The following is a 27,287-nucleotide window of genomic DNA, read 5'->3' on the forward strand; positions in this document are numbered from 1 at the left end:
AGAGATCAAAGGATGAAAAACAAAGTGCAAATAAAGGTCGAATGACACATTTAAAGACAAGTGCTTCTGAAACATCAAAGCTCAGGCAAAGCTCGTGTTCACAGTTGCATTACAGAATTTGTCTTTAAAATGGGCTGAAACAATGAGAGAATTGCTATTATGCCAGGCCAGGGTCAATAGCGCTAGTGGGTCAAGGATTTTTGTTTACAATCAGCGTATTTTATCATCACTGGAGACCACATCTAATACGTTTTATATGTCAGTGCCTTTACATCTTGAGAATGTAGCCAGACACCAAGAAAGAAGCCAAAAAGAGCTCCTAATTCTAAAGTGTAGATTTAAACTTCTTGAGAAATTTTTGTGAAAACATGTACACTTTCTTTGCTGGAGAATGCCACAGACCCTCGTTCAAAGACCACCAGAACCTAGAGAAATAAAGAAATGGATTAATAGCTCACTTTTATTGGGCTTTTTTTTCGTGTCTAGCACTATTGTCAGTATTTAACGTATCTTAATTTGTTTAAGCCTCACAACAACTTTTATAAAGTAAATTCTCTCATTATCCATTTTATGCATGGATAAACTGAGGCCACGTACCCTGGCGTCTTGCTCTCCAGTCCAGGGCCCTAACCACCATGCAACCCTACCCTTCTAAATAGAAGGAGAGGAGGCTCTTAGTCACAGGCCTTCTGAGAGTCTGACAAAAACAGGGAAGGCAAAGAAATGGTAAAAAGCATGGATAATTTGAAAAGCTCAGAAACTTAGGGTAATTTGGAAGGCAAAAGCAGGTCTATTTGTTTATCTGCTTCTTTGTTTCCTAAATGCTTCTATAGCACTTACTCTATGCCAGACATGCCTCCCCTTACTGTGTGAGTCTCAACTCGTTTTGTCTCTTAACAACCCTCTGAGGTAGGGACTGTAATTATACCCATTTTATTTGTAAGGAAATGGAAGCACAGAGAGGCTCTGTAACTTGCCCAGGTCCCACAGCTCCACAGCAGCGGCGCCAGGATGTAGAAGCAGGCAGACCTGCTCTGGCGTCTGTGCTCCGGAGCGCTGTGCTGTGCTGCCTGTCCCGGGTACGTCCTAACCCACCCCTGCAGGACAGGAATGCAGCTTTATGCGTTCACTCAGCAGTATTATTGCTGCGTGTTAATTGTAATATTGCTGCCAGGCGATATTGAATATGCAATGACTAGTGAGTTTCAAGCAAAGATTAAACTTTTGGTATATTTGGTTAAGAAATCAAGGTCCCCTGTGCATTTTAGGATGCTCACTCATAACAATTTTTCTGGTTGTTTTATTGTTTAAAGTGTCAAATCCCAACTGTTTGAAAAACTCAAGCTCAGTACTTTCAGATTTACTGAGGATACTTGACTTGAGTTTCACTGGATTTAAGATTCGGAGAAAGCTATGCTGAAATGAGCTACCGTACTTGCTTTGTAAACATACGAGAGTACCAGGGGAGAAAGTGGCTGTAATTTAATTTATAAAAAGTATATAAATACAATTTATTCCTAGATCAAGAAATCAGGCATTTTCTCTAATTCTCTTATAGAATTCCCTCCATCCTCAAGCAACAGAAATGAAATATTCAGTAGAAGTAGAGTTCTCTGAGCTTGACTACAAGTGCTGGAAAGCCTGTAATGGATATTTGATGTATCTGGTGTCTCCATTGTCAGCTGTGCTTTTCCTGTTAGTTCCTTTTGGTATTATTGACGAGCAGACTATTTGCTGAGCATTGACATGTGTTTTAGAAAATAGACCCAAATAAAGTAGAAAACCAAACTCCTGCAGCCGCCAGTCACTCATAGGATGGTGTTCTCTGAAGGCTGCTCCCCTTTCACTTGTTTTTGAAGGAAGGGCATGCTCATCCTGCAGAAACCCCCTAACCCTCTTTGAGGCTCTGCCAGTATCTGGTGACATCCTTGGAAGGGCCAGTGCTGTTAGAGTCGCCTTCCCGCTGAAAGTTACACGTGAGACAGCAGGATCCCAATTAGCAGAAGTCAGTGGAGAGGAAAACACAATATTATCCAGAGAATATTTTACTTAAATTGTAGAATGTGATAAAATACATGAAAAGAGAGTTGCTACATCTCCTAAAAGAAGCCTAAGATTCAAGAACTGGGTGAAAATGCACGGGTGGGACCTGCAGAGGGAGGGGTGAGAGGCTCTGTTCAAAATGAGAACTGCTTCCTTTAAAAAGAAAAAAGATTTTGTTCTAACCCTAACTACGGCGTATGGCTTCTTTCCACAGCGCTGGAGTGGACTCGGCAGTAGGTTTTCCGGATCAGCACATCAACTTCAGATTGGTGACACCGGCCAGGCAGCCCGAGTCGCTGAATCTGAAAGCCTCGAAGAGCATGGACCTGGGTAAGTGCGGGTGGGGTGACACCCGGGTCAGCTCTCCAGCCTCAGCCCATCTGTCTTCCTGAATGTCCTGCCTTTGTCTTCTCCACTCCAACCTCAGGGGCAAGGTCAGCTGAAGCCTGGAGGAGGGGATTCGGTCCTCCTATCTTCCTGTCTCCTCTTGCACATTTAATCGTAATTACCCCTTTTTAAAAGAGAGATAAATGACTTATTTTTGTAAAGTGGTCCATATAGGTCAGAAAAACCATCATTCCTTCCGGAGGATCTGAATGCCATCAACCTTTAGCTCACCTGCCTTTGTATCCGAACCCTCGCTTCGTCCTGTGCCTTTCCGTTTCTTCTATATGTACGAACTGTTGCAGGGCCTGAGAAGATAATGTAGTTAAATGCATCCTCTTGCACAGGGCTTCCCATCTCTGTGTGCGATGGATAGGCATGGCAGGAAAGAATCATCTCTTTAAATGCCCATCCCCAAATCCTGTGACACTGGAGGGAAGCAGGGTCCCTGGTTTGCCAGGTTGAGGGTGTCAGGGGACCCTGGATCTGTGCCTGAACAACCTCATTGAGGTTTGAGCCCCTCAGGGAATTTCTGGATGACTGTTGGCTGCCCGAGCAGAGCCAGGGCCCCTGCAAACTGTGTTGTCCAGACCCCGGAGCGTGTGGCCCGGGAGGACATCCCAGATGCCCGAGAACATTGCTGCCCCCATGGGCTCTCAGAGAGAGAGAATTATGAGAGGAGAGCGCGGCGGCCAAACCGACTCTCAGCAAGATAGTCACTGCTTCCTGGACGCCCAGAGGCCAAGCTCTCTGAGCATTGTCCGTGGGGCGTATGACATATTTCATTAGTAGCAGCAAGAAAGTAGAATAATCCAAACTGCGGCCCCACGACACAGTCTGATAAATAGCACTTACCTCTCGCTCATTTACAGCAGTTCAGAAAAATGTCCAATCGTGATGAAACGAGAAATGGGTTCTATTTTCTATACGTTTACTAGATCGGGGGGTACATTCGCGGTAATCACCTATAGTGAACGATGGATAGAAAGCCCCGGCAAGGAGGCTGGGGTGAGCCCTGGTCAGAGAGGGCTGTGTTGTCACCGGGAACTTTTGACAAACAGAAGGAATCATGTGTGACAATGACAGAGGTTATTACTAGTAATTTAAGGAGCAATTTATTTTTATTGAGTGCTTGATAAACATTTCCTGTTCTGTCTTCCCAAGTTCTCTGTGAAGACGGATGGATAAAAACTGCCCTTAATTTGGGGGAAGAAATATATTACTGTTTTCCTCATTTAATTAAAAAAAAAAGTGGCCAGTAGTATGGTTCTTAAAAATCTCTTCAAAAGAAAAAATAGCACCCATTTTAATTTACCAGAGAAAATATTATCAAATCTTTAAAAATAAAACCTAAGTCATGTCCAGAAGCATTATTTGTTTTTGTATTTTTTGTTACTGAAAACTTTGTTTTTGAGAAGTTTTCTCTTTTAAATTGAAATAGCCCTTGCAGAACATGTACAGGTGCCAGTCACCCATTACAATTTATTGTGCTTACACCGTAAGTGACAACAATGACAATGATGTTTGTTCAGTGTATGTAATTAGCAGGGGCCATGAGCTGTTTTCTTCTGGACAAAAGTGCCAAAGTACAAGCCTTAGCTGGGACCAGCCTGGTGGCGTAGTGGTTAAGTCCATGCACTCTGCTTCCTCGGCCCAGGTTTGCAGGTTCGGATCCTGGGCATGGAGCTACACCACTCGTCAGCCATGCTGAGGCGGGGACCCATATGCAAAATAGAGGAAGATTGACACAGATGTTAGCTCAGGGCTAATCTTCCCCACCAAGAAAGAAAAATAAAAGCCTTGGCTAAAATGCACCATCCAGCAGAAGCGGGAAAACGTGCTGTAAAAATATTTTATGGTAGGGGCTGGCCCCGTGGCCGAGTGGTTAAGTTTGCACACTCCACTGCAGGCGGCCCAGTGTTTCGTCAGTTCGAATCCTGGGTGCGGACATGGCACTGCTCATCAAACCACACTGAGGCAGCGTCCCACATGCCACAGCTAGAAGGACCCACAACGAAGAATATACAACTATGTACCGGGGGGCTTTGGGGAGAAAAAGGAAAAAAACAAAATCTTAAAAAAAAAAATTTAAAAAAAAAATAAATAAATAAATAAAATAAAATATTTTATGGTAACCATCACAGTTTGGTGCCTTCCAGGAAGTACCACTTTGAAGCTAGCAGCCTTGCAGAGGGCTCTGAAGGCCAGCATTCTAGGACCATTCTGAACCCCTGCCCCAGAACACTCGAGTGAGCTCAATAAATGTGTTGACTTTCTCAACAAATAAAATCAGATGACACCAGAATGGTAAACATTTGGAAGCGTCTTTCCTGTTTGATTAGGTGAAAAGAATATTGTAAGTCGTTGAGATTTCTAAAAATAGCACTGGGCCAATGTAAGGAATTAATGTGTTTGCTGAAAATGTTGGTAACTGTGCTCACAGCAATAATACTCTCAGCGGGGTCAAGATCCATTCTTCCAAAAGTGAAAAAAAAAAAAAATCCTGACGTATTTAGGTTGAATATCAAATTAGTGCTGTTTGACTGTTTTCTGACCTAGAAAAACGGCAATTTCATATGGTTCAAAATAAAAAAGCTGCAACCTCGCCTTCACTGTGTCATTTGTATTGGATGCTCCTTCTTGATGATGGCCGTGGGCGTCTCCAAGGCTCCCAGGCCCCAGCAGTACCTGCTTTGCTTGTTTGTCTTTGTACCATTTTTGCTGCTGAGTCTAAGCTGGTATTTGAACTTGCATATTACCTTAGAATTATTTTAAATGTGAGTGGGTTCCATTTACTTATTTTCACTTACGTTTCCAAAGACAGACAATTCTTATTGTGGAAAATAAAGCCTTCTGGTCTCATCTCCTTCCCCTGCCCCCCAGGCACAAACATGGTGTCAGAATCATCCGCCACCGCAGTCCTTTAGCAAACCCTCCACCTCTTTGCTGCTCCATCTCTGTCCATGCGTCTCTGTCACATGTTGTGTTTCTTTACAGGAATTGTATAGTGTTATGTTATGTGAATGAATCTTGATTCACAATTCGCTCTTCCCCTTTTGACTGAATTTAGCTTGATTGACAATTTGGGGGTTTTTTTGGTTTGTGATTTTTTTTGGTCCATTTGAATTTTATATTCTGATTTGCCTATTCACAGCCTTTGCCAAAAATATTTCCATTTGCTAATTCTTTTTCTCTTTCATCTTTAGGATATTATGTATGTTGCAAATAATTTCTTGCCATCTATTATTTGCCTTCTTCGTTTGATTATGATATCCTTTACTATAAAAAAAATTTTGGCCTTATAGTCAAATATTTCCATCTTTTCCTTCATGACTTTTGGATATTATACTTATCTCATTTATTTTTAACTTTTAGTACTTTAAAGTACTTGTTTGTTTGTTTTTTTAATGTTTAGTGATCTATAATGCATTTTTATCCATGGTGTATGAGGTGGGAAAATTTGTCTCCCATATAGATAATATTTATTGACTTTTATATCCTTTCCCCCTTAATTTGGAATGCAGTCCCATTGAATTTCTCTTACATACATAGGTCAGTTTCTAGACATATTCTTTGGCATATGCCTGTCCCATGCCAGCATCACCCTGTTTAAATGATCATGTTATTACATTGTTCTTTGATGATGTATAGGGCAATCTTCCTCCAATCTTTCTTCTTTTGTAAAATTACTTAGGTTCTTCGTATGCATTTATTCTCCCACATAAACTTAGATCAACTCATCAAAGTGAATTTAAAGATTAAATAGGAATGCTTCCACTGTGTGTATGTCCATTCATTATGTTTGCTTTTGGTTCCTGATAGGAATGTTTTTATCCAGTTAAAGAAGTTTCCTTGTATTCCTAGTTTCTTAAAAAGTTTTTTATTTGCTCACTTTGTTTAACCAGGAATGAATGTGAATTTTATTAAGTGATCTTAGGGGTCTACACAGGATGATCGTGTGTATTTTGTTCTTTATTCTGTTAATATATTGAGTTATATTAATATATTCCCTGGTATTAAATCTTTGATTCTTTCTGAATGGCTCTAAATTTTTCTCTGTACTTGAAAAATGTGGAAATGAGGAACACGTTGTCCACGTGCTCTAAAATGTAGGTATAAAACTCTGATTGCAATTTTACTCAATGTCATTAATTCCCGCATAACCATTATAGATTTTTTTGAGGCTATTCTGCCTCAGTATTCTGTGGATACTTCTGCTGGCATGCATGTGGCCACACTTCTGTCAGATCAGGAATGATTAAAATGATGAATAAAAGAACATTTATTTTTAAATAATTGGATGTAACTATGCTTATTCAAAGGGGTTAGGGTGTCATTTTCTGGGTTTTCCAGAAAATCAATCTTTTCCTACTAATTGTAGACTTTCCTCTATTTATTTAAATTACCAGAATTACTGTGTTCAGCCTGGATCCCTTTAATTTGCTCATAATTGAGCCTGTGTGGGTGTCGAGCTGGAAGCTCCCGGGAGCTGAATAACACAGCTGCCTCTTTGCCCTTTGGCATAGGGTTTCCCCCAAAAGAGCTGCCCTTGTTGGCAGTGTGCCAGAGTCACATTCAAAGACTTTCTGATGAGGCATAAACATCTTTAATTTCCAGGCCTGGTGTTTTATGACCCTGTAATACTATTTAAGAATTAGTCTGAATTATTCAAGGGGCAGCACTTCAGTATTTTGGCCCATTCCTTGACCTAAACTATAGCCTCATTCAAAGTTAAGTTTGAAATCCCACAAGATTTTTCTTTTTTTTCTTTGAGTTTTCTCTCCTGTTTCAAATTGACGTCCTCCTCCCATTTCAGAAGGGTGTTGTGTAACACAGTTAGGAGAAGACCGGGGGCAGTGCAGATGGAAGGTGCTGGCCAGCTGTCTTCCCTCTGTTCAATGAGAGGAAATGAGCTTAAAGTGATGCATGAGGCATTCAGACAAAATTTTAGGAAGTTTCCTGACAATGAAGATTGTTAACATGCCTTGTCTTATAGTTTCTTAAGAAAGTGTACATGTCTTGAATAACTCTCCCTAAAATCAAGACAATAGATAAATTGGCTGATTTTCTTGCAAGATCTGTAATTCAGCAACTTTGTTTTCTGTTAGTTGTTTGCTGTAAATGTATTTTAAGGTAGAAAATGTTTATAGACACCCACAGTTGAAGTGAATTATAAGTCAACTCATTTCTCATATCAGCAAAGGTAAATATTTGGGTCACATTTTGAATATACCCCTTTCATACGTGTCAGACGTTCCTCTCAAATCAGTTAGGTGTCGCTAGCATCAGATCAAAGATGGGCATGAAAAAAGTTAATTAACTCCCTTCTGCTGTTCTAATACTTTCTTTTTAAAGTTATTTTTTGTATAGTGAGGTACTTCCATATGCGTTCTTACTAATAAGACAACAATTCTGAACGTTGAAAACATGGGAGAATTTTTATAAAACTTTACATTCAGATAATTGTGATGCTGGTTTATCAATTAATGCATATTATATGTCATATAATATGTGAACACGTATTTTAATATAAACTTGTATTTATATCCATGGATCTTCTTTACTGTGCATCAATAAGTACTACCTCTGGAGATGGTGACAGCCAAGTTGAGGACTGCTATTTCTGCTGTTTAAGGTATATCTGAATTATTAAAAACACAAAACCAAAATCCTGGTTGGTAAAGAAGAATTAATGGTGATACTAAAAGAAAGTGTCTGTTTACCAACCCTAATAGACTGATAGATGAGGAAGAAGACAAGGACACAGTCAGGTGTGGCCCTGAGCTTTGGGAAGTCAAACTAAGGAAGTACCTTACCGAAAATGTTTATTCATTCATCAAACAAATGTTTACTGAGTGCCTACTGTGCACCAGGAAGTGCATTTAACACTGAGGACTCAGTAGCAGACAAGAGAAATGGTCCTTGCTGCGTTTACCTAGATTGAAACTCTAGCAGGAAAGGAGAACTCAGAGTTAAGGAAAGATTTCCTAGAGGAAATTCTGACATTACAATGATAACTTATCTAGGAGAGGAAGAAAAGGGAGAAGTGTCAGAAGATACTAGTGTGTCTGCTTCGGGAACTTACTGATAACCTTGGCTGTGTAGAAAAGAGGAAGAGAGAACCAAATGGCAAAATTGAAAAAGAGAGTAACAATAATCTGAAAGAATAAATGTGGGAAGAGCTGAACAGCTGCATGGGGCTACAAGACCTCTAGAGTTAGGCGGTGCAGCTGTTTGGAGAGCGTGAGAAAGAAGGTGTGTGAGTGGCCTCCTGTGTAGAGCACCTATCAGCCGTCAGGCAGAGAACAGAGCCACCCAGGTCCTGTGTGCGTCCTGTCTCGTTCAGACTGGACGAGCATGGCTGCCCGCGGATGGAAGTCTAGGCAGTTTACGTCCCTGTTGCTAAAGGATTGGGATTATGAAACCGCTGTCCCCAGTCATTAGGAATGATGAAGAGGAGGCCTCACATGGGGAGGACAGGAAGCAAATTACCAATTTTCACAAAGATGGTGAGTCCCAGAAACAATGGGGAAACTAGTGCTCTCGGTGCTGATCCTCAGAGGGTTTCCATGTTTGTGAAATGAAAAGAAAAACAAAGTAGTGGTCACCAGCCACCTCCGTGGGGATCTCTGAAACAACGGACGTCTCCTTTCCTTTTTGATAGGCTTTCTAGGCTGAGAAATCGGGGGAATGCTATATGTATAGTTTACACTGATCTTTTTTCTTTTTTCTTTTTAAGATTGGCACCTGGGCTAACATCTGTTGCCAATCTTCTTTTTTTTCTTCTTCTTCTTGTCCCCAAAGCCCCCCAGTACGTAGTTGTGTATTCCGTCGCAGGTCCTTCTCGTTGTGCCACATTGATCTTTATAAAGATATTTCAACTTGTTTTTTGGTTGACACTTATGGGCCAAATTATACACCCACGTAGGTAATAGCATGAGAATGCCCTTTCCTAAGATGTGCTGATTAAGGCTCATTGTCACTCTGAAAGGAATTAAGTAACTTATATGGTAAGACTCTGTACTTGGCCCCTCTCACTATATTCTAATAAAACGCACAGAATTGGGTGAAGAGTAGATATGTGTAACTTGGCTGAAGGCATGAAAGGTATTCTTACCAAATTTTCAGGAGATGTTGTCTCAGAGAATTGGGTAATATGTCAGATTGACAGCATTAGCATTCAAATGATTTCTCCAGAATTGAAGAAAGTAGAATTTAATAAAAAATGATGCATCCATCTAACAGGCACTTATTGGATACTTACAGTATCCCAGGCAATATTCTAGGTGAGAAAGACAAAGGCTCCAGTCGTGGTGTTTTCACTCTCATTGGGTAAATAGAAGATAAAGTTGTATACAAATAAATAAATTAGAATTTCAGATAGAGATGATTTCTCTGCCGCCAAGTTCAGGTAGAAATGAAAACTAGAGAGAGGTAAGGTTATTTTAGACAGAATGGTGAAGAGAAAGGTAATGGGCTGAAGTCAGTTTAAAAGATATCAATTTTCCAAGTACAGAATTTAGAAGAGCTGGTCTAATAACAGTTCCCAAGGATGTCCCTGGTTTTTGGCTGCTTGCCTGACATGGCCAACCCCAAAGCTAGTTCTGTGTTACCGGATCACGGAAGACAACAGTTCTGCTGCTCCCTGGCCTGGTCATGGCACATCTACAACTGTATCTAATCCTGGGTACAGTATTGGAATAGAGATAAAAACAGTGTAGAGTGCATCCCAATATTGATGAGAGGTCTCAAAACCATGTCCAGTGAAAGACAGTTGAAAGAAATAAGGATATCTTGCCTGGAAGAGAAATGACTTTAGAAGCATATGAGGGCTCTCTGTAGAGATTTTCATGGCTAATATTGAAAAACTCCTGTCTGTTAAAAACTGGATCAGGCAAGGATAGCCACATCAGAAGATACACCGTGTTTACAAGCTTTGAAATCTGCGAATGTTACTGTGATGGGGAACTGAATTCCCGTTTGTGACATATTTGGTATGCAAGGAAAAAATAGAAATATAAATTAAAACAGCTCTTGAGGACAGAGAACAAAGCAAAATTCACCAGAATTATGGAAAAGGGGCCATTGTTTATTTTTCAGTACTCAATAAAGGATACAGGTTCTTTTCATTTTTTCTTAGTGTATCTTAGTACCATTAAATAGTTTCTGTAACCACACAGCTATAACTGCTTGGGGTGACTAGATGAAAACAAGTATGTTTAGAGAAGTTACATATCAAGACTCAGGCTGAATTCTTGGAGAGATGTCTCTGGTGAGAAAAGAGAAACCAGCAAAGAAAGTGTAGAAGAGCTTACTTCACACCAGTTGACAGCACTGCCATCCAAAACAGGAAGAAAACCCACATTTGGGTTAACTAAAATTTAGCACATAGTTAAATTTTAGGTGAGTCTCATACTTAGGAATGAAAAGGAATTATAAACTAGGGTTAGTATTAATTAAATTGTAGAGCTATAGATCACTTCTCTCTATCTGTAATATAACTAGATCATTATATTAGATATAGCAAAATAATGCCAATTCTGTTTTAAATTAATTAGAATAGCTCTTTGGGTTGGAAGCAAAGATGTAAAAATGCTTCTGTCTGCAAAGGACATGCTTGTCTTCCTAGAAGTCCATATGTGTCCTTCCTCCTGCTTTATTCTTCACATTCTCTAAGGAATGTATTTTCAACAATAATTTGACTTTGTGTTCATTATTTCTACTAATTGGAGAATGATGCCTTTTGTGTAGAAATTGTACTTTTATGCCACTGCATATGTTTTAGACTTGTCTGAAAGTTGTGGCACGTCCAGCCACTTCGCCCCCGTATCCTTTCCAGTGAGTACATGCTCACAGATCCCTTACACACAGATGCTCTCATTCACCATCTGTGGAAGGAAAGACTGAGAGGCACGACTCTCTCATATGCCCTCAGCCAGAAACAACATAATCCTTGAAGCAAGGATTATCCCTCCTATATCAAAACGCTTAACCTGATGCCTAGAGCATCAGGGATTCGGTGTCATGATCAGTGCTAGAGCAGTCGCGGAGAGGGTCATGTTAGCGTAGTGTTAGACATGAGCCTCCACGTCTCCTACACGGTGTTCTTGTAATTGGTGGCTACCTCGAATTGTCAGTGTAAGTAAATGCTCCTCAAGTAAGTCTTGGGAAATACTGGGGAAGAGCTTACCTGTGGGTTTTGCATGTAGATCCTTAATGCAATCGTGTGTTCACAAATGGTCTCAAGTGTTGCCGTGTGGTTCTTTCACTATGGTTATATTTTCTTAAGCTGGGGCATTGTTTGGTGGAATATGTAGATAATTTTAAAATTCAGTGTCTGGAAGAGAAACCCAAAGTTCTATTTTCCCACAAGAGGTATAAAGAAAACTATGAAATTTAGAAATGTTTGTAACTGAAATTTACCCAATGGTATTATCCCAATACCCAACTCCAGCAGAGCTCTGTTAACTAGCTTCTGTACGTTTACAGCATTGTTTGTGCTCTGATGGGAGGTCCCAATCAATAGAGGAACTGCCTTATCCTGGAGACTGGAATATTCTGGGCTCCTCTTCAAACTTGGATTAGTACATGAAATGCTGTCTTTTTTGTATTTTGTACCTCAGTTGGGATTCCACATCTCCAATACTAAGCATGTTAACTAAAGCCAAATAGGAACGTTTTTTCCTCACTTGCGTTTGCTTTCTAAAGCATTGTTCATATTTAAATGAAATTCTGTATTCCTTTTAAAGAACTTTTTGCACTATGATAAGAACATCTTCATAAAAATATGAAGCTCAGGAAGCTTCAAAGAATAGAACAAAATACTTAAATTCTCCTTACAAATATGAACAAATCCATTTTAGTTGTTTTTTTTTGAAGTGAGTCGTTTTAGCTGAAAATATTATATATAATATATAATTAAATATAGTATAATAATAAAATATAACCATATAGCGTAATAAATACATTTAAATGAAGTTTGGCAGTCTCACAGCCGTCTCTTCTGAATGGTGTTCTGAGTGGTAAATATTTGTTATTGGCGATACTTTATGTGGAGATTAAAGTTGCTGTGGGAGGGAGGGCAGCTGTCTTGTTTTTAAGCACAATAGTTGCAGTTTGTTCTTTAAAAAGCAAAACCTCTTTAGTCTTGTGTATTTTTATTCTGATATATACATAATTGTAATTTTTTATTCTAATTTTTCCCAAAAGTGATTGTACTGAACATATGCTTTTAAATTTGTGTCTTTTAAGAGTAATCTAGCTTAAATATTATCTTCTGTGTCTTTGCTTCTATAATATAATCTTTTAATTTTAAAGTTTGCTCTTAAATAAATATAGCCTGATTTTATTTGCCTAATATTATATTATTTGGCCATCAGAGTTGTTTCCAATTCTTTGCTCTTAGAAATAGCAATGCATTGAGCCTGCTAGTGCATAAACTGTGGTAAACGATTATAATTATTTCATCATTGTAAATTTTTGTAAGTATAATTCCATGGCCAAATGGTTGTATAAAGATTTATGGCTTTTGATGTATATGACCAATTGCCTTCCAGAAAGGCAATTTTGCTCTTATCAGTATTATATGGCAGAATCTGGATGTCATCATTTTTTTAAAATTTTTGCCAATTTTATAATCTTAAAAGGGGTATTTTTATTTTACTTTTAAAATGACTTCTGTAGCTAAAATTTTTCATATATTTATTGATTATATGTTTTTTTGTTGTAAATCATCAGAGCATTTCCTCTGTAAACATGAACATTTCTAAATTAAATATCACTTTTTGGAAGTAAAATGGTATTCTACATTAAAGGTCAAATCTCAGCTCTTGCTCTTGGGAGAAAATAGATATTTTGCTTTTTCTTTCCTAAAGCTAAGTATGTTACCCACTCCAGAGTACAAATCAATTAATACTTCTGCGTCTTTTGTTAAATGCTTAGAAAAATATCTAGTGAAACATGAATCAGAGGCAGAGTGAGAACTCAGACTTATGATAAAAACTGCTTAATCTAGAGTAAATCAGTTTTTTTAAAATATTTTTTTAACTCTGTTGGGACGCTGAAACTACCATAAACAACACTAAAACAGCTACACTTTATGTACAGTGACTTTGACTGCTCCTGGGCACGTTAGTACAAAGGTTGGCGTTGCCAGAAACACCTATTCTGTCTTTCTAAGACTGAGGAGTTGTCCAATACTTGGAAATAGAATTTCTGTCCCATGTAAAAGTCATCTATCCATCTATTTCTTCCTTCTTTCCTTAAACAAAGATTTACTGAGTGCTTCCTCTGTACCAGGTATTCCTCTAAATAATTGAGATGTATCAGTGATAACAGACAATAATATCTTATTTCTGTAGGGTACCTTTAGTGGAAATATTCTCATGACCAAAGTTGGAGAGATTAGGGATATAAATGTAATAATAAGTGAATAAAGACACTGGAGAGGATTTTTGATATAACAAACACAAACTTCTGCAAATCATGGGGAGAGGAGACGTGTCTGGAAGGCTAATGTTTCAGTACCCACTTGGTTTCTAGTGTTCATAAGAAAAGGTTACTAGGAACTCTATCCAGTGGAGGCATTAAAATTAAAGTGGAAATTAAAATAGAGCTCAAATTGGAAATTGACTGATCAAGAGTGATGGTTTCAAGTGAGCTGGGAATAGCTGGTCTACTCTCTGCTGATCCAGGAGCTGACTGGAATAATCCCCATGCACTTCAGGATTGTCTTGAAAGAATCATGAGAGCCTGCTAAGGTTTTGGCTGGAATTCCTTAAAAGTAAAACAAGGATGTACCAAGAAATTGGAAACCATTTAGCCCCCTTTCTAAATTTGGAAAAAAATATTGTAGCACCCAAGTTGAGTAAAAAGTGAGTTACATCAGAGATGTCTTATTTCTAGCCTTAATAAATCAGTAGAGCCCAGATAAATAATCTCAGGGCTTTCTCTGCACTCAGGAAGGCTAGAGGAAAACCACAAGCAGCCAAGTCCTCTAGCTACGGGGCTAGTCATGAAGCCTTATCAAAGATCGAAGAACATGTTCATTAACATAAAAAAAGATGAACATAAAACTTAAGTGAAACTCAATAGATTGTCTTAGTAGTGACTTGAATGATACAGTAAAAATGGTCAAGTTTGGAAAATGCGGAGTTAAAGTTAAACAAGCTTCTTAAGTGCAAGATTGTTCACAACATTTAATGTGTTCTATGTACGCTATCGGGCTTTTAAGAGTCTCCACGAGTCTTCAAGATGTAATATATAATTCATCTGATCACAGAAGCCTTGAGTACAGACCATCTCACAGGACTAGGGCCCTGAGGAGTGTCCTTGGCAAAGAAAAGGCGTGTTTGTGCGGTTGAAAGATGTGCACCAGCGGGAGCCTGGTGAGGAGAGGACTGACAGCGAGCTGGGACAGTGCAGCAACACTGTGAAGCAGAATCCAACCTGAGAGAGAGTCTGGGCAGTGGAGAAGTGTCCACAGCCACTAAATACATAGGAATTAACTGCAGAGCAGCATGAAAGAACAAGACTGTCACTAAGCATGAATTAACCTATGACGACAGATGTGGCTGACTGCGTGCAAGATGCCTCTGAGAGAATAGCACGTGTACGGAAAAATAGCCTCTACTACATTGCTAATTGGTCCATGGCTAGAAACCACTGACTTTCCTTTACAGGTGGTAAAAACATCAGACTCCTCAGCCCCAATATTCAAGGTACTGGTGATGCCTATTTATGTAGACTATGAAGAGGAAACGAGGGAAAGCCTCAGCAGTAACTGTAGCAGCCGCAGCAGCAGCAGTAGTAGCAGCAGCTGCTAATGTTTTTGAGCACTTGTTCAGCAGTTCTGTTGCCATTTTACAGATGACGTAAGTGGGTCTGGAAAAGATTGACTTGTGAAGGTGTCACAGCTAGGAAGCGAGATTTGAACTCAGGGCACGTTTATCCTTGATGTTCAGGCTCCACACCATTACGCCTTTCTGTTTCATGTGAGGCTTGATAATTTCCCAGTCTTAACTCTAAAATAAAAGACCCATCCTCTCTTCTCTCCTGTTTAAATTTTATCTTTCATTCAGGACCCACTGAAGTTTTGCCTTCTCCAGGGTCTGTCATTCTTTCCAGCTCTTTCTCTGAATTCCTAAAGCAATTGCCTTTGCTATCACTAATTTCAGCGCAGGATTGCATACTTTTTTGAGTACCTACTGAGTAAGAAATTTTTCCCACTCCAATCAGATTACAAGCCCCTACAGGGTCAGACCTTCTCCTGCCCTCTTGACCACTTAGAACATGTAGGTGCTTAGTAAATCCAGGATGGATGACTTGGATGGAGAGTGTTGGAGTGATCTGGCTGCAGTCTCAGAAACCCATTGATCTCGAGGATTGATTTAGCTGATCTACCAAGGAGACATGGTCCCCTTTCCTACATCAAAAGACTGAATGAATAGATGACTAAGAGTTGCAAACAAATACTTTAAAGATAAATGAATAAAAGTGCAAATAAATGTTTGGTTTGGGTAGCAAAATAGAATAGGGGTAAAGATATTTTAAGAGTGTAGAATAGAGTACTCTGCTCACATTCACTTACCCAAGCTAGTTTTGTTCATTTGGAAGTGTTTGGAGAAGGTTCATAATAAGGAACAGGTTTAAGGAAAGAGTCAAATGTGGGAAATAGAGAAGGCCAAGGGCTTTAAATTCATTACGTAGAAAAGAGTGAAAGCAGTTGTTTAAAACTTGAAGAAAAGGGCTGTGTGCTTTATTCCCTAATTGGAGGAATCTATGAATACATTAGGCAATCACTTGACATAATTGATCTGGATCATGTGATTCAATTGCACCGCCAGACGGTTAATTAGATCCATTGTTTTGTGGCTTTTCTAGTCTTCTATCTCTGACATCTTTTTCCCCTTTGCATTCCTCTATACCTTCTTTTTGTTGTTGTTTTTTAAGCTCAAGAAGTATATTTCTTTATTTATATCACTTAATTTTAATTTATAAGATGTTTTTCCTTTTGTTTGTAGAATTCGAAAAGTTGAAGATAAACAAACTATGTGCTTATTTATGAATCCCATTTTCATTTTCCATAAATCTGCTTGTGGAAGAATGGCATAGTCATAAAGCTAGTGCCTTGGGAATTATATTCAAAACCTGCTTGAATGTCTGCTTTTACCTGCAGCAACATGAAATTGAATTACATTAGTCCGGAGCAATTTGGTTGCATGTGAGTTGTCGCAAACATTGTGTACGCTGACTATTCAGAGATTTTGCTCAGCTTGGGTCAGACAGTATTAGTTGTCATGACACATATCCTAAAGTGATACCAAAACAACCCTGAATCAAGGAACAAGATTTACTCAAAATAAATTGAAAATATTCTACATGTTTTCAATACTTGGTACAGACTCACCGATTACAGCTTCACAATTTACACACATTTTTATCTACAAAGCAATTTCTGTATTTAGGTTTAATAAAAAATGTGTTAATACAGGTACAATCTACTATAACCTCATATGCTAAGACAACTGAGGAACTTGAGAAGGGCCCATATTCACATAACCTGATTCATACATTGTCCAGCATAGCTACTTGATACTGTGTAAATTATCTTGTGTAAGTTGTATGATGTATAAATTAACTCTTATGTCAGTCAAATTAACTAACTCCTTAGATATCTAAATCTGTATCCCTGTAAAAGATAGTACTTACTTAAAGGGCTTATCCATGACCAAGCCATAATTTAGAGATGCTGTTATATTGGAAATGTGGTCCCCAAATCATTAAGGGCAAGAATTTCTAAACACAGCTGTCTAATTGTCACCCCACTGGAAAAACTGAGGCTATGCGTCATCATTAATGGATTTTGGGAATATCGTATTTGTAAAAGAAGCCAATCGTCTTAAACAGGTGTTCAATATGTCATTGCCATGTGCTTTGCTAAGCATATTTTAGAAGGTTAATTATGAAAATGAAATGCTAGTGTATAAGAGAAATACTTAGTGAAGCTTATTTGAGTGAAAAGAGAAAATCTTTTTCTTAAGTTGGAGAAGAGATTTATTTTGGATGATATGTGTAAAACTGAGAAATGATCCTAAGCGTTCATTTTGGATTACATTGTTCCTTTCTGAATCCAGCAACATCCCGAGAAGTTAATTTGGAAACTCTAACATTCTTAAAATAGGATTAAGAGACAGTGCTTAAAAGACACTTTATAATCACTTGCTATTATTCACATGTTCTTGTTGTTCAGGAGAATAAAGGAATAATTATAAAATACGTGACAAAGGATTAACATCTTTAATATATGAAGTGCTCGTTAGTTATTGGAAAATAAATATTTCAATACAAAATTGGAAAAATATACAATCAGACAATTCACAAAAGAAAAAAGAACTTCAATCAGCCAATATATGTGAAATATATTCAACCTCACAAGTAATTAAGGAAATTAAGATATTATACTGGCAGATGTTGAAATGTACATGTGCCAGTGTCGCAATATGCCTTGTTAGGTATTTAAGTTGATGCTGGTTTACTGCAAGGCAATGTAGTAATTGTATAGGGCAGCTTAGCACTCTTTATCTTTTATCCAGTAATTCCACTTCAAAGAATTATCCTATAAAAAAAATCAAAGATTTGACCAAGATTTAAGTTTAAGGATTTTTCACTATAGTGAACTTAATTTTCCAGCAATTAGAGGGTTAGTGAAATTATAGGCCATTAATCTAATAGGTATAATAGACTATTATGCAACCAATAAAAATCTTCAGACTATCTAATGACATGAATAATGTTAATGATAAAACATCATTTGAAGAGTGTATACAATTATATTAGTGTATGTATGTATGTATAGATATGTCTGTATACACATATAAATAATGGAAAGAAGTTCAGGAAAATGCTAACATTGATTTTTCTCTTAGTAGAAGTCACAAGGATAATTTTTATCTTATTTATACATTCCTACATATTTCACATCTTCTAATATAAATATGTATTTCATTTACTATTAGGATAAAATCAACTGGCAGCATTAAAATAATTTTAAAAAAGAGCTTAAAAAACTGGTAATCCTGTCCATAGTAGAAAGAAATGGGGCTATGTAACTACAAAGAGGACAGAGAGGGTGCAGGGGTATTGGCTGACTCCATGTCACTGGGCACTGTCACCTGGAAGAGAGGATAAGAATATTTATGTGTAGAATGAAGAGACGTTTGTTCGATTTCAGGTTGACACAGAAAGTTACTTCTCACCAATTAAAATGATGTTAAACAGGACGTTCCACTGCTGTGATCAGAGAACTCTGCCACCAGTGCTGTAGTAAACAGGAGTTTATTCACCATACATGACACAAACTCCGAATAGGGCCAATTCAGTGACTCAATGAAGCCATCAGAGACCTAGGTTCCTTCTCTTTTTCTACTCTGTCATTCTTGACTTTTTGGCCTTTGTCCTCATATCTGTTACTTCAGTGTCCTGATGGCTGCTGTATTTTCAGAAATTATATCCATGTTCCAGGCAAAAACAAAGGAGATGGGTGGTGGAAGGTGAAACGGTGTGCCAACCTTCTCCCCTTTGTATCGGGAGATCTGATGCTGGCTAAGAAGTGCTGCCCAGCAAACTCCCACTTTCATCTCAGTGGCCAGGACTATGACACGTCACAGACCTTCTAGCCAGAAAGGAGCTAGGGAGGATGGGTCATTGGTGGCACTGAGTCAGCCAGCCTAGTGTCTGCCACAGCTGCTCTCTAAGGTGGAGAGCTTCTGGTCGCTGCCTGTGGACAGAAGTACAAAGAGAGCCTCATGGGAGTTGGGAAGAATTTCTGAGTTCTTTCAGATCTTGGTTTTAAAGACTATTATTCTGATCCTATTTTGATAGAATTGTAGAAATGGGAAGGGCATCAATGATCTGATTCCCCATCCACCATCAGAGTCAAGCTTGACCAGTTATGTTTAGGCTGGAGCAGAGGACAAGTCAGAATTGCTTAGGACAATGATGGTGCCATTTTCAACCAGAGAATCTAGTGAAGCCACAGCATATAGGAAGGAGACACCAGAGGGAACAACAATAAATCATTGTTTTTTTCTTCTCAATGACCTTAGTAACGCAATGGTTTCCACTTCATATTCCATGTCCTGAATTGTTGAAACAGTCCTCTGGTTGGAGCAGACAAGGACTTTGTCTTTCCTATCGGTCAGTCACTGTGGGCACAGGGCTTAGCCTTTGAGCTTTCCAAGGGCCTCCTGAACTATCTGAGACACGAAAAGATTATTGGCTGTGATGTGTGAAACGAAAGCCCGAAATTTGCGGTTAATAAATGTTTGACTATCCCTGAAATAGAGTCCTATGCCAATTTTATTAATTGCTACATTTAGAATTCCTTTAAAATTATTATTACATTTGAAAACAGTTTGTATTTTGAGATTTTTTTTTTCAGTTTACAAGAATTTCTGGGTAAGCCAAAAGATTGCTAAAAAAATCTGTCAATATCTATTAAATGATTAAGTCATATCCAAATAATTTTAAATCATTTTTCCTAAATCTCTTTCAAATTTTTACAGCAAAAAACTGTATTTAATGTAAGAATTGGGGGTGGGGGGAGTTGGAGGAGGGGGTGGTGCATTGTAGACACAGCCCATTGCTTTTCATTTTTGCCTTGCTTCATCAGCAGGCTCCGAGGCCTCCAAAGAAATCTCTGGTCTAAGGAAAAGAGATTAAAAGATTGCTGCCCGTGAAGCTGCTTTGGACTCTGGGTCCAGCAACTTTCTATTTTTTCCTTTTAATGTTTTCTATTAGCTCAACCTTGTTCAGGATGTTAGTATACCTCAATACTCTCCAAAAAGATAATGGATATTTAATATGTATGTGTAATTGCCTGTTCTGTAAAATGGAGCCTGATTTAAATGAACTCACCTAATAGATGAGTATAAAATACCAGATCAGTTCACTAGAGTGTGTGCAGAACTAGGAGCATCCCGTTCAGGTGAATGACTGTGTGCTCAGAATTGGAAAGACGGCACATAAACCCCCAAAGTTAATATCCTCTAATAAACAATGAGTCTGGATGACAACTTTTCAAAATCTATTACATACCAGTAGCCCTGGTTTTGCACAGTTTGCATATTAAACAGATGACAGGAGATGCTGGGCAGAAACATAGACAGTTTTATATACTTCAGTTCATGTCAGACGAGAAATCTTTTGATAGCACTTATTGTAGCCAAGAACAGAAGCAGCTGTACAATCCCCAGCCAGAAACCAGGTGCCAAAAATTCATGCAAGACTAAACTATGTTTCCGTCTTTGTGTGAAGTCCATGAGCGCGGAGGGAAATGCACGTGAAAATCCTGAGTAGCTCAGGTTACTAGATCTTGAGAATTGTAGCTCCATTCTGGGCTGGCCAGCTAACTTTACAAGAGAACACACGGTTGAGTGAGGGGGAGAGTATGTTTCCACCCAGCCAGCCATCTCACAAGCACATGCAAAGTGACACGAAGAGAGCAGGGCTGGTGTCCAGAGAGGCAAGCCCTGCATGTGGCATGGCTGTGGCAGGCTTCCTTGTCCGATGTGTAGGTGACACGCCGCTTGGTGGGGCAGCTAATGCACCGGAAGACAGCATCAGAATTCAACAAGATCTCGACAGGGAGAACTGATGGGCTGCAATTCAGGAGGTTACATTTAATAGGGATAAATGTAAATTCCTCTACTTGGGCTCAAAACGAGGAGCAACTGCCTCCTGCCTTACTCCATCCAATTCGTTTCCACACTGCAGCCTGGGTGATCGTTTTAAGACACAAATCTGATCATGTCACTTCCTGGCTGAAAATCCCTTCACAGCGTCCCATTGCCCTGAAGATAAAGACAAAATTCCTCAATGTGGTTTTCCAGCTCCTCCATGACTGGCCCTTCCTTGCCTCCGTCTGGTCTCTTGCCAGTCTCCCTCTCCTGCTGAGCGCTCCAGCTGTATGGAAGGCCTCTGGGTTCTACGTGTGGGACCTGTGTGGGGGCTTTCATGATTCCTCGGTCCAAACACCATTTTCACGCTTCCCTGTACACGTCCAGGTCTCAAAGCCGTCGGGGAGGCCCAATCCATAAACTAGGTCTAGTCTCTTCATTACCTACTTTCAAGGTTGCTTGATCATCCTTCTTTCATTCAATAAATATTTATCGAATGCCTACTGTGTACCAGGCACTGTTGGGGAACAAAACGTGGAAAAAACCAAAGCCCATGTCCGTGTGGAGCTGGTGTTCTAGTGGGGAAGTCGTCAAGCAGCAATGAGAGCTTTGTAGAAACACGAAGCAGGTGAGAAGGTGGTGACGGGGAGCCGCCCTCCTCACCTTGGGTGAGGTGGCCAGGGAGGACCTCTCTGGTGATGTGGTGTCTGTGGAGAGGTGAATGAAGGGGCAGTGAGCTATGTGGCTGTCCTGAGAACAGACTCCAGTAGGGGAAGAGCATGCCCGAAGCCCTGTGGAGGGGCGTGCTTGGCGTGTGCGGGGAGCTGCAGGGAGGCCGGGGCAGGTGAGGTGCATGGGGTGTGGGGAGACTGTGGAGCGAGGCTGGGAAGGCCCCCGCCCCGCTGGGCCGGAGGCTACAGTGAGTTTTCAGATTTTCTTCTAAAGATCATTGGAAGCTGTTGAGAGTCTTTGAGTGAGGGACTGTCCTGATAAGATTCTTGATTTGTTTTTTGTTTTAAAGGGTTACGCTAGCTTCTGTGTGGAAAGTAGACTTTAGGGAGTAAGTGCAGAATCCCGAAGGCCAGTCAACGGGTCATTACATCTGTCGAGGTGAGGACTGAAGGTGGCCTTGGTCGGGAAGGTTTGCTGGTGCTTCTCACACTACGTGTGATCAGTGGGGTGATAGAAACTCTGCGGGTGCAGGGCTCAGGACTGGTCCCGTTCAGTCCCACGGTCCCAGTGCCCAGCATGATGCCTGGCAGGCCACTGGCTCTCCATAGTTATTTGTTGGACAAAGACCTGGCTTAACAGCAGTTAAGACTTCAGGATTTGGGTTGACCGTACACTTGATGAGCCAACAGTAGCCCAGTTTGGCTGCCATAAAAGTTAATGCTGTCCCAGGTTGCATTCAACAGCTGGGAGTGGAGAGAAAGCAAAGTGAAAGAGAGAGACGGGAGTCCCAGGAGACCCCGTGATGCTTCTACTGTATCAATACTATTGACCATTTCTTCCCCTCTCTCTTCTTAATAGTAATTGCATCCCTCCCTCACAAGACCACACACTGGATGCGTTTGTGGTTCTCTCTGTTGCTTCATTCCTATGTTGGAACAATAAATTCTCTATGATGTCCTTAGACGTGTGTCTTTTTCCCCCGTTTTCCACTGCTCTAACACCATTTGAGCAATAGCCCATGACTCTACTTGGTAAAAATTTTCAGGCATACGAGGCTCGAAACAACTTACCATGACTCTATTTCTCACAACCATTTTAAAGAGACATCATGTACTCTTTTACATAGTTTGCTATGAAAGTCTACTTTATTAGGCAGTGGTGACTAGTAAAATACATAGTTCTTGATGGTAAAGCCATTAGCAAAATCTTACCTCTTAGACTTACATAGTAGAAGGAATTTGTGCTTTGAAGCCAGGAACCCTCCAGATCCCAGCTGTCTCACTTGCTAACTTTATGACATAACCCCACTGAGCCTCAGTTCCCTCCTCCATAAAGCTAGGGTAATAATGCCCAACTCACAGAGCTTTTGTAAGAATTGAATGAGACAACATATGTTGAAACGCTTAACATGATTTCTGACCCATGTAAATTGGTAATAAGTTTTAGTTTCCTTCCTCCTTATCCCTGTTCAAGAGAGAAGTGAAAATGCACATTGTAAATAGTGGAATTAGAGCTATGTTGTTTCACTGGTTAATAGTGAATCATGGTTGGTTGTTGCATGACTCATGGGGCAGCCCTTTTCTCTGTGGTTTAATCGGTATCAATTTCTTGCTGATAATAGAAATTTTTATCAAGGGTCTAGCAATCAGGGGAATTGTCATAGTCTGAGTAGTAGAAATAGTCCAACCCTGGTAGATCCCAAGAATTCACGGAGAAAGAAACTTCCTGGGAGGGTCTCACACATGTAGACTTTTCCTTGTTACAGATTAAAGAAATAAAGGATGGAGACTCCGTACAACTGATCTTTGAGGACTTTCCTAATCTGTGACTCTGTGCCATGTAAAGATGGATAAAATACTATCTTTGCCTTCATTGAGTTTGCCCACAAGTCATCATAATACAGAGTAGAACGTGGTACATTTGCTCGGAGGCAAAGCTCAAGTGCTGTGTGGGAGATAGAGACAGAGAGAATATTCTACAAAAAGGAGGTTCTAGCAGGAAGCTGGGCCCAGGAGGAATAATAGTATTTATACATGTGAGGTTTGAAGCATTTCTAAGAATAAAGAAAAATGGGAAGAAACCAGGAATCACTCTGTATGACTTCTGTAAAAGGTGAATAGAGGAAAATACATTGAGAAAAGTAAAAAGTGTTTGAATCTTGAATGCAAGGCTAGGGAGACTGATTATTTTCTAGGCAGTTGAATTTAGTGAAAGTTTTCGGGTAGGTTAGAAAAGTGATGAAAGTGACATTTGGCACGGGCTAATCTGGGTGTGGTAAATAATGTATATAGTAGAGTTGGGGAGAGGGTGGCAGATCAAGAGCAAATTGGAGGCAATTACCAAAATTCAGCCGTGGAATGGCAAAGCCTTGGGTTGAGTTAGGAGGACTCTTGGAAGGAAGGCTGTGACCGTTACTCGTGACGACAGCTATGTGCCGTCAGGAGAGGGGAATAGCCCTGAGCCAGCACATGGCTTCCTTGCAGTCCACCAGCTCAGCTTCATCCTCTTTGTGGTCTTATATTCCAAAGATTACAAAGAACATTGCCTATTCTCAGCATCGATTTCATGATATCCTTATGTAGGAGAGAGGCAGGTAATGAGACTCCCAAAGAACACTACTCTCAGTCACCGATCGCATTCTTAGCTCAGTGTTCTCCCGCTATGCTTTGGGTGACAGTTACTCAAGCAGTCTTAGGGCCATTGGTTCTGTGATTTAGGAAGCCATGGTTAAAAGGACAAAGATGTTTCAATTTATTAAATACTGTTATTATTTCGCAACTTATTCCAGATAAATAATACCATACCATGAAACTTGTTATAAGATTCATATCACATTTTTCATTACCTAAGTTGAGGAGATGGAGCTGAGAGTCCAGGGAAAGCAAGGTGGTGGGGTGTGCAGAGTACCACAGGAGTGAGATCTGCAGAGAGTGAACTCCAGAAATACTTAGAGAATCTCTCTTGTGTATAACACAGAGTACTGATCAGAGCACACATGTGAGGGAACTACCAAGCCTGGGAAAATAACTCCCAGAAAGATCCAGGACACAGTACCCAGAGCTCACATAGGACCAGGAGTGGTGCCTGTTCCCACTAACAAGATTGGAAAAACCTTAAAATCTGCAGGACATTGGATAGGGTATGCATGAGGGCATTGGCTCTGTGGTAGGGCATTATCTGCATAGAGTAAATGCTGCACTAGTCCTGCCAAAGACCAAAAGGATCAACTCTTCCCAAGGAACTCAACTACATCCCAAAGATATAAAATATTTATAGGAACATAAAAATGCTGAGCACCCAGCAAGGTAAAATTCACAAGATCTGGCGTCCAATCATGATGCAAGTAAGTGTGGAAATATGACACATAATGGGAAAAATCAGGCATTAAAATAGAACTGGCACAGATGTTAGGATTAGGAGACAAGCACATTAAAACATTGTTGTGAGTGTATTCCATATATTCACAAACCTAGTGAAAAACTGAACATGTTAAGTAGAGGTATGGAAGATATAAAAAGAAAATCAGTCTTCTGGAAATGAAACATTTGATGTCTGAGATGAAGAATACACTGGATGGGATTAACAGTAGATTAGACATTGCAGAAAACAAGGTATGTGAACATGTAGACATAGCAGTAGAACCACACGAACTGAAAGACAGACAGAAAAAAGACACACAGAAGTGAACAGTGCACTGAGGGGCCATCCAAGGTGGCCTGAGGAATGTGTGATTGGATTCCTCAAATGAGGGAAAAGGGGGAGCAGAGAAAAAAATATATGAAGGAATAATGGCCAAAATTTTTGCAAATTTAATGAAATCTGGAAACCCAGATCCAAGAATCTGAATGAATCCCCAAGCACAAAGAGAGTCTCAAAAATTTTGGAAGGATTCAAGTCATACAACATATTTTCTCATGCTATCGTGGAATTAAACTAAAATTCAAAAAGAGCAAGAACTCTGGAAAATCTACAAATATTTGGAAAATAAAGGACAATTCTCAGTAACACATGGATCAAGAAAAAACTAAGGGAGAAATTAGAAAGTATTTGAACTGAATGAAAATGAGAACACTGCATATCAAAATTTGTGTGATAAAAAACAATTTGCATGCTGCCAGTAGGGGTAATTTATATCACTGAACTATATTAGAAAGAGGAGAAAGGTCTCAAATCAGTGATTTCAGGTTTCACTTTAAGAAAATAGAAAAAGGAGAGTACATGCAACCCAAATTCAGCATAAGAAGGGAAATGCAGAATAGAAATAAAATGCAGAGTAGAAATCAATGAACTGGAAAAAAAATTGACAAAAATCAAAACAACCAAAGTCTAGTTTTTTAAGAAGGTCAATAAAAGTGATAAACCATTAACCAGACTGATCAGTATAAAACAATTTAAGACACATGAATATTGTTAGGATAGAGAAAGGGGACATCAATATGGATTCTGTGGATATTAAAAGAATATTAAGGTAATATTGTGAACAATAAGTTTGACAAGATGAAATGGACAAATTCCTTGAGAGACACAAACTTTCAAACTCATGCAAGAAGAAATCGATAGTCTGAATAGCACTATAGCTATTAAGTAAATTGAATTATAGTTAAATACCTTCCTATGAAGAAAACTGCAAGTAGATGGCTTTACTGGTGAATTCTACTGTTTTATAGGAGGAAATAACATGAATTCTGCAGAAACTCTTCCAGATTAATAAAGAGGAGGGAACATTTCCCCAACTCATTCTGTGAAGCCAGCATCACCATGATCCCAAAACCAGACACGGATGTTAGAAAAAAGAAAACTTTAGGTTGATACCTTTTTGAATTGGTACACAATTCTTTTTAACAATTTAGCAAATTGAACCCAAAAATATATTAAAGAGATCATGACCAAGTGTAATTTATCCTGGAAAGCAAGGTTAGTTTAACATTTGAGATCAATCGATGTAAGTCACATGTTAACAGACTAAAAAAGAAAAACCATATCACGTCAGTGGACACAGAAAAAGTATTTGACAGAATCCGATCTCATTATGAAAGATACAAGTTTAAAGTATATCGTTTGGGGACAAATTCGTGGCAAAATTATAAAGAAAAGCAAGAGAATTATGAATTGCAAAATTCAGGATGTGGTTGCTGCTGAGTAAGGAGGGAAAGGAATGTGATTGCAAGGGAACACCCACAAGGCCTCAAAGGTAAAATAATATTCTTTTCTTAAACTGACTGGTTGATGCACAGTGTTGACTTTATCGTTGTCCTTTATACCTTACACATGTTATAAATATGGTTTAATGCTTCGATATTTAAGAAAAGCAGTTCTAAAAGCTAGTGGGGTTTTTTGTTGTTTTATTCGGAAATTGTCATATAACAGATAGACATTTATTTACTCTCCTTACAGCGTTGGAAATGCAGAACATTTGCATATTGAAAGGAGTGGCCTCTGTACCAAGTATTCCAATTTTTTCAGAAATGTAATGTGATATTTTCTGTAAACAGAATGAACTACTCTTTCAAG

At 39.3% G+C, this 27,287-nt stretch overlaps 1 protein-coding gene across 13 annotated transcripts in view; it reads left to right on the forward strand.

Moving 5' to 3' along the window:
* PARD3B (par-3 family cell polarity regulator beta) overlaps positions 1 to 27,287 on the forward strand; it is a 930,268-nt gene that overhangs the window by 564,703 nt on the left and 338,278 nt on the right. For all 13 annotated transcript variants that reach the window (XM_070581758.1, XM_070581756.1, XM_070581765.1 and 10 more), the window contains one exon: positions 2,258 to 2,373. In XM_070581758.1, coding sequence (XP_070437859.1) covers positions 2,258 to 2,373 — 116 coding nt within the window. The remainder of the gene's footprint in view (positions 1 to 2,257; positions 2,374 to 27,287) is intronic.

Source organism: Equus przewalskii, chromosome 17 (genome assembly GCF_037783145.1).
Source record: "Equus przewalskii isolate Varuska chromosome 17, EquPr2, whole genome shotgun sequence".
NCBI lineage: Eukaryota > Metazoa > Chordata > Mammalia > Perissodactyla > Equidae > Equus > Equus przewalskii.